Genomic DNA, 8,448 nt, shown 5'->3' on the forward strand with positions numbered 1-8,448 from the left:
TTTGGGCTTTGGACCCATATTTTAGCTCCATTCTTAAAACTGGTGGATCCAAACGCTTTATCTCTACAAATGGTGGTGACTTGAGGTGGATTTTCTTTTTTCCCCAATTGTTTTTAAAACTGGAAATACTAATAATTGTGCTATTCCATCATGGGTGTGAATAACCACATTTTATTCACCATTGTTTAACAGGATTACTTTAATTTTTCCTTGATAATCTGCCTCAATCACTCCTCCCATAACATGAATACTCTTCAGGGCTAGGCTTGACTGAGCAGTTATCAAACCAAAGTGTCCTGGAGGAATCTGAATTCCTATCCCTGTGTTGATAACTCTCATCTCTCTTTGATTTATTCTTACCAATTCTAACACAGAGAGATCCAGTCCAGCAGCCTCTGGAGTGACTTGGTAGGGAGCCATCAAACCCTGAACAACTTCCCAGGAACTCAAAGTCTCACTCACTGCTAATGGTTTTATCTGCAAATTGGGTGTAGTCATGTGCACCAAGGGGGTCCCCATTTCCCCGATGGGCCTATTGTTAAGGACATGAAGTGCATCTGTGCCAGAGGCTCCAATTGGCATGTAACCTATTTACAGAACTCCACTTCTCCTTTTTGCATGGGCCATAAATCCAAAGCCTTTTGAACAGCCTTCTTTGCTAACTCAAAGGCAGCTTGCTGTTCACTTCTACACTCAAACTCACATTTTTTCCTTGTTACTTTATGTAACAGGGTTAAGATTTGTCCTAAATGCAGAACATCTTGTCTCCAAAAGCCAAACAGTCTGATAGATCTCTCTGCTTCATTTTTATTTTGTGGTATTGTGAAATCCAAACTTTTCTGTTGGGCTTTGGGTAATATTTCCCAATGCCCACAATGCCACTTGATTCCTAAAAATACCACCATCTGGGACAGTCCTTGAATTTTAGTAGGATTAATTGCCCAGCCTTTCTGTTTTATATGATCCACAACCAAATCAAGTATTTATTGCACCTCCTCCTCATTGCTCCCCTGACTCATGTTATCTATATAATTAATTATTTGCATATGAGGATGCAGGTTTATCTCATCCAGGTGTTCAGTCACTGTTTGATGGCAAGTGGTTGGACTATGCAACCATCCCTGCAGCCATCTGGTAAAAGTATCCTGTCACCTCTACCATGAAAGGCCAATTGATCCCAATATTCCTCTGCAATCAGGATAGTAAAAAAGGCATTAGCCAAATCGATTACAGCACATCAAGTTCCTGGATGTTTCTGAACCTTTTTTATTAAAGTAGCAGTATCTGGTATGGTCAACATAAGAGGTGGGCATATTGTTCAGGCCCCAGTACTTCACTTAGCAGTACGGTCTTCTGTAGGAAACAGTATCTCCAACAGCTCATCATCTGAAAGGAATTGGAACCTAGAAACACAGAGCAAGGCATGAGGTGAGGCTCTTTACTGTAGCATCATGGGCCAAGTCCTGGCAAGAAGAGGAACAAGCCTCTTGCTAGAGACACTGGCTTTGCCTGCTCACTGATCTCTTTGTATTTGTGCAGGTGAGCAACAACCACAGTCGAACCATCTGCCCCTCTGTAGAGACTCACTTCATCTGCACAAGCCAGATATTCCCCTGCAAACTGAATATCAAAGAAAGAAGTATTCCTTCAGGAATAGGGGATGGAGTTACATGGCAGTCTTCATTTTACCCCATCCTTTCTAGACAAATCAAGAGGCACAGATATGCAACCGTGCTACCAGACTGCCCTTAACTCACAACATGTGTCTGCCTGTTTTCTCCCCATCAGGTGGCAGCACTGAAAGGCACAGCCTTGCTTATGTTTGCAGTCCCATGACAATATCCTAAGCTTAGATTGTTTGGCGCTTTCTTGGCAGAGTGAACTGCAGTGAGACTCTCATTTTCTGAACCAGGGAGTGTGATCCAGCCCACTGAAATTTGGGATTACCTGGGAAAATCATTTCTCTGGCTCTCCAGATATTCACTTAGCCCTTGCCGCACCAGTTCCTGTAGTTCCTTACATTTCTGCAGGTTTTCTAATAGTGTAGGATCTGGGCACAAAGAAATGACCTATAGACAGAATGGAGAACAGCAGAAGCATCAGTATTCTGAGCACGTGGGAGATAAGGCAGTAGAGATAACTGGGTTGCCCAGTGATATTACTAATGGGATTTAAATGAGTCATTCACAGGAGGGCTTCACAGGGGTCTGGAGAAGTGTAAGCTCTGTGGACAAGGAGCCAAAACAGCACTTACTGATGTGATGAGCACATTTCTGGGTTCCCCTAACCACCAGCATTTGTAATATGGAATACCAAGTGGTGATGGAGCCCTGGGCAGTGGAGACTAGAGAACAGAAGAGCACAGAGCACTGCCAGGACACAGAAACAGCTCCAAGGAGTCTGGGATACCTGCACTAGCTTTCATCAAGGTGCACACCTTAGGGTTTTCATTAGCATTCTTCATGATGTTCCTCCAGTCCTTATCTATGGCCTGGTAGTGCTGGCTTTCCAATGGGAGCTGACTTGCGATGTTCTCTGACCTAAAGATGGGCTCCAAGTAGAGCCAAGAGTGCTGGCATTTCAGCCATTCCTCTAGGACATCCTAGTGGGAAGGAAGAGGAGAGTCTCAGGACACCATGCTGTAAACCTGTACAACAAAACCATTCACAAACTGTGCACCAGAATGGGTTTAAAAAAGAAAAGAAAAAAAAAAATAGAAAAAAGAGGTGATGCTCAATTTAAACCTTCCACAATTCTAAAATCTTCCTGCAGTGTCAGGAGCTGGAATTTCCTTGTCACATAATTAAGGTTCCTACCAATCCCCTTTGCTAACTGTAGTTGGCATCAGAATCAACACCCACTAGTTTAACGGGGGTAGTTCAGCTCTGTGTGGAAGCCAATGCCAAACCTCAAAGGGACTTTGGGGAGCAAGGTGAAATTTCTGTGGCTACTGCTTCTCTATTTTACACAAGGTAGCAACACAGTGTCAGCACACAGTAAGATGGTGATTTTATTTAGTGCAAAGAGCTTTTTGGGGGGGAGAATGACAAATAAAATATATCAGACTGCAATTCTGTCATATCCTCTCTCCTGCCTGATGTACCTCAGCCCCAGCCCTGCCTACAGAACAATCCTTGATAAGATTTTTGAACAACACTCTGAAGTAACAAAAATGAATGAAAAGCTAAATATTTCAGTTAGACACCAGATAGAAAACCCTGTCTGCCAGGCATTCAAAGGAGCAAGAGAATTAGGTTGGAAGAATATTCCTCCTCCATTTTCAGGCATGAGAGGTTGGAAGGTATGGGGAACCTGCCCAACATTCCAAAGAAGCTCTAGTGTTTGACTTCCTTCATGACTGCCTTAGTCACACGGTGCTATTTACTCTTCCCTGACCACAGGCAGCCACTCAACCTAACAACTGGTGAGGTTTTCCAGCAATGCAGACAATGGTGCTGGCCATATTCCATCAGCTAACCCTGATAAGCCCTTTTCCAGACCAGATTGACGGGCCTTTAGTGACAGAAATGAACACAATCAAAAGGAGGGGTAGTAAAGGCAGGGTAAAAACAAGGACAACATCACAGCCAAAACTACAGAGTAAATACCTGAATTTCCCCATGTCACCTTAGCCTCAAGGCTTAGAGTAACATTTCTATATCTTCATGAGACAAAGCCAACACTCTGCTGGCTCATGGCCCAAGCACACCCAGATGGTAAGCACCAATAAACAGAAAAAGGTAAAAATGAATAACAGATAACAATGCTGCCATGTATCAAACACCAGCATTTACACAGAGTTCTCCAGCCAAATACTTGTATTGGAATCTTTATGCTGCAGCAAAGTGACATTCTGCTGGATGAGTCCCGCTGGATGCTGAGCATTCAGCCTCTGGTCTGATGAAGTGTTGGCATGGTCTGCCAGATCCTGCTCTGAAGAGCAGTCTTCCATGTGCTTTCCTACACTGAGATGTGAATGATTAGCATGGATTTAACAGGGCCTGTAAGAATCTGTAAGGTCCACTTAGTGTAATGGGGTTAGAGATGCCTGCAGGACTATTCACAGCAACAGGAGAGTCTTGGCCCTACCAAAAAGTGTTGCAATAGGCAGTAAAAGAGCTGAAATTTCATCACTGCTGTTTGCAGAATATAAGGCTCTGAGTTTATCCCTTCTACTAAAGTCAGAGGGCTTTGACAGGCAATCTTCCTCCCTTGAGATTGATATTGTCTTGACAGTTGCCCTCTTGGTTCCCTAGCAGCAACTGCACAGTGTCCATGTTCAAGCATGGCCCAGCTGCCTGCCTTCACACCTGTGTGGGTAAGAACTACCAATACCTGTGTTAACTTCAGCTTATTTTCCCATGTGTTCATCCTTTCCTCAAAATGGTTCTTGAACGGTGAGAGGGACAAGCTCTGAACCATGACAGTCTGATCACTGAGGAGCTGAGAAGCTTCATCCGTGTTTTCCAGAATAAAGGTACCTGTGTCTTTGTAAGGTGTCACAGTCAATGAAACCGAGTTCCATTCACTCTCCATCTTGTCAAGTGCCTGCAACAGAGGGACAAGCAACTTAGTTTTCAGATACACTCTGTGCATTGATTATCCCAGCTTCCACAAATCACTTAATGTCCCCCTCTAGCAAGTGACAGATTTTTGCTCCTGGATTCCACTGGAAACTGCAGCTGTGTAATTAATGCACAACACACAGCAACAGCACATTTCCTCTACATTGCCCAAGGACTCAACACCTCAACACTGTCCTGAAAGGAAAACCTTGGGGGGAGAAAAGGGCAGTTAAATTTTCAGGCCCATTTATGCTACTAGATGCACAGAGCCTACGAGTAAAGTGCCTATTAATTATTATGGTTAATGATGGCTTTGTGAAAAGGGTAGCTATCCATTGGCTCTTGCCTGAGATTTCAAAGAACAAAAGCTGCCAGAGCACAATCATTTTCAATCAAGACCACCTCAGGTCACATCTGAACTGGTGAACTGAAGTTGAAAGACTATCTAACCCATGAATCTCCAAAGCCAGCAAGTCTTCCCTGCACTTGTTTCCTGTGTTAAAGGATTTGTCACCTCCAGATCCAGTCACAGCTAATTTCCCCAACATAACATTTGAATGGCAGAGTGCAGACAATCCATTTATTTTAACTTAAACTCACTAACTCCACAGTGAGGTGTGAGACCCAACCAGTGGATCAGCAGAACCACCAGGCAGCACTGGTATGCTACAGCTGTAAATTCTACACAAGAGAAAACAATTTCTAGCGTGTGAATTCAGCTGCATGGACATTACTCCTGGCTCTGAGGGCAACAGCCTATTTACTTGAGCAGCAGAACGTGTCCAGTGCCCTGGGACAACAGGAACATAACCCAAGGCTACAACTGCCTGCTCAACAGAAACATATCTGAGAAGTAAAGACACAGCAAGTCCCTCTCTCCTCACATTCTCAATGGGATATTCGTTGCCAGCTGTCTCAGCTACTTGGGTAATGGTCTCAATATGGTCCAACAGGTTCATGTCCAAGCAGTAACTGAGTGTCAGACTGGGTTCTAGCTTGATATCGATGTTGGTATCTTTTGACAGCATCTCCCAGTGCCGGCTTCTCATGTCAGGGTTGAGCAGCCCCTGAATTAAGGGGATGTAGCGTTTGAATTCTTCAATCTTGTCTTTAAACTCCACTGCCACACCCAGGCAGGCTTTCAGGGAGAGAAACAAGAAGAATATCAGTAACAACAGTGTGTCAGGGAGCTGCTTTAAGGAACTTCTTAGAAGTTTCTAAAGCCTGATGTGCTTGTAGACACATGGTGTGAGGCACAGAAATAGCAGGAGAGAGCACTGGAAAATGCAGGATTAAGTAATGAGGACACAAAAACTCTCTCCACATGGCTACTAACAAAGGATTCAAGCCCAATACCAGAAGCAAACCTGCCTACTACCCAAAAGTCTTACAGGGAAGCCCATGCTAAGCAGAAACGTGCTAGAGCTCACCAGAAGGCAAGAAGCAAACAAACTTAATTTCTTAATATGGGCCAAAACATGATGAAGCCCCATCTGTCAACAGATATTTTAGAAGATCCAGATTGGGCTGTGAGTTATCTCACACCTCAGCTCAGGCCATCCTAAATAGAAGATGGACACTATATATAGGAGGTAGAAGTAGGCTAGGATCATAACCAGCTTCAGAAACAGTAAGCATGCAAGGGAGGTCCTGCCAGCCTGTGGCCACACTAGAGCCAAAGGGACTTCTATGTCATAGGAAGGACAGAGCCAAGGAAAGGGCTTTGCCCTCTGAGGGTGTCCTTGGAGGCCCAGGTCTCTGCACTGTTCATATCCTGCCTTTTTTTTGGCTAGTGCTATTGTGAGTAAAGCAATGGACAGGCAAAGAACATGGGACTCGCTTCCCTTCCAAAATCTGGCTGCAGCATGTGCCTCCTTTTGTTGCACCCTGCGTGGTTGCACCGCATCCCCACAGCAAGGATGTGATCTCCTCACACTCTCTGCTGGGTGGCTGGAAAGACAAGGCAGACTCAAGGACAAAGCATGTATTTTGCCAGGTGCAAGGGAATATTGTAATGAGTATGAGCAGGTATTCTTAGTATTTCTGTTTACCATAATGATTCATAGTTACTCATGCATCCACTCATCACCTCCTCCATTGGAGCTGATTCATGGCATTGTTTAAGAGAGAGTTCAAGTTAAAAAGGATGAATCAAAAATCTCCCACTAAAAATATATATTTCAATCTAAGCCATCTGGCAGGAGATTTTAGAATTACTTCTAAAGAATGACCAATATATTTCCGAGAATCATGGAATGGGAAGTCAAGTTACAACTGAAGCCTCAATTCCAGCTTTACTAGAAGCCATGATTAAAAGACCTTCACGTGAATTGCAAGGGCTGGATGTGATCAGCTGAACTGCACACACATTCAAGCAGGAAGGAAAAGTATTATTATATTCCACAGATCATCTCCAGATTTTGCAATTTCATTTTACTAATAACAAAATCAAGATCTCTTCTGGCTTTCCATTAAAGTCATTGGCTGTCCTGGTTTCAGCTGGAATAAAGTTAATTTTCCTCCTAGAGGATGATCAAGTGCTGCGCTTTGGATTTAGGATGAGAGTGACGCTGATAACACACTGATGCTTTAGTTGTTGCTAAGCAGTGCTTATACTAAGTCAAAGACTGCAGGTTCTCATACTGCCCGGCCAGCAGAGGCTGGGGGGTCACCAGAAGCTGGGAAGGGACACAGCAAGGATAGCTGAGCCAAAGGTCTATTCCATAGCTTCTGACATGCCCAGTACATGGACTGGAGGGAGCTGGCCGGGTGACACTGCAGCTCAGTGACTGGCTTGGCAGCTTGGCAAGCAATTGCATTGTGCATCACTTGCTTTGTATATTCCCTTATTATTATAATTATTATTACTTTACCATCCCTTTCTGCCCTATTAAACTGTCTGTATCTCAACCCATGAGTTTTACTATTTCTTTTTTCCTCTCTCTATTCTCTCCCCTACCCCACCTGGGAGGAGTAAGCCAGTGGCTTTGTGGTGCTTAATTGCTATGTGGGGTTAACTCACAACATTGACAATAGAAAAAATAAGATTGGCCAAGAAAACAGCACCCACAAGACCCAGATTCAAAGTTCTTTTGATCTCTGAACTGCATAAGGGCTTATAACCAACATGTCTAGCCACTGAGTTTTAAAGTAATTTTCTATAGCTATTCTAGATTATTTTCCTTTGCAGAAATGAGTAAATATTAATTGCAATATACAAGGGCAGCTTTTATTTCAGTACTGTCTTGGAAATTAGGTATGAAAGGGATTTGCAGCCAAACTGGCACTTCAAGCAGCAAACTAGCACCTAGATGTGAATCATCATAGTTCCATGAAAAAAAAAAAAAAAGGAAAATAACCTTGCTAGCATGTTCTCAGCTGGCTCTAGCACACACAACACATCCCTATAACATCTAGACAATCCTTGTTCAGAACACTGTGTGACACACCTCACATCAAAATCCTGATATGCACCAACCTCCTTTCCCCAGCCTGCATATCTACCTGGTGAATCCTTGAACTGCTCCACACATCTCTGCATTGTCTCAAACAAGTCACTGACATTCTTTTCAAGCTGCTCAGTCTCAATTTCCATGAGAGGACCATTCATCCACCTCTCATTCCACTGTATCCAGTCGGACACTGTAGTCCAGAGATCATAGTATGGCTGGAATTCCTCAACCATCCTGGATACCTTACTGTACTTTGGAAAGAGAGAAACAGCAAGCATAAGCAACAAGTGTATTCTCCTCTGCACAACAGCTTGCACATCAAGAGGTCAAAAAAGGCACAATTATTTTTTCAAACTCAAGCAAGCAATGAGAAAACAAAGATTAGGGTTCTGTAGGTACAGGACCTGACACTTACATCAGCAATTTGCATC

General features: G+C 43.5%; 1 protein-coding gene across 1 annotated transcript in view; it reads right to left on the minus strand.

Moving 5' to 3' along the window:
- DNAH1 (dynein, axonemal, heavy chain 1) overlaps positions 1 to 8,448 on the minus strand; it is a 40,882-nt gene that overhangs the window by 12,624 nt on the left and 19,810 nt on the right. Inside the window, 6 exon segments of the mRNA XM_009995831.1 lie at positions 1,344 to 1,403; positions 1,948 to 2,069; positions 2,438 to 2,602; positions 4,336 to 4,548; positions 5,450 to 5,703; positions 8,070 to 8,268. Coding sequence (XP_009994133.1) covers positions 1,344 to 1,403; positions 1,948 to 2,069; positions 2,438 to 2,602; positions 4,336 to 4,548; positions 5,450 to 5,703; positions 8,070 to 8,268 — 1,013 coding nt within the window.

Source organism: Chaetura pelagica, unplaced genomic scaffold (genome assembly GCF_000747805.2).
Source record: "Chaetura pelagica isolate M959 unplaced genomic scaffold, ChaPel_1.0 scaffold114, whole genome shotgun sequence".
Classification (NCBI taxonomy): domain Eukaryota; kingdom Metazoa; phylum Chordata; class Aves; order Apodiformes; family Apodidae; genus Chaetura; species Chaetura pelagica.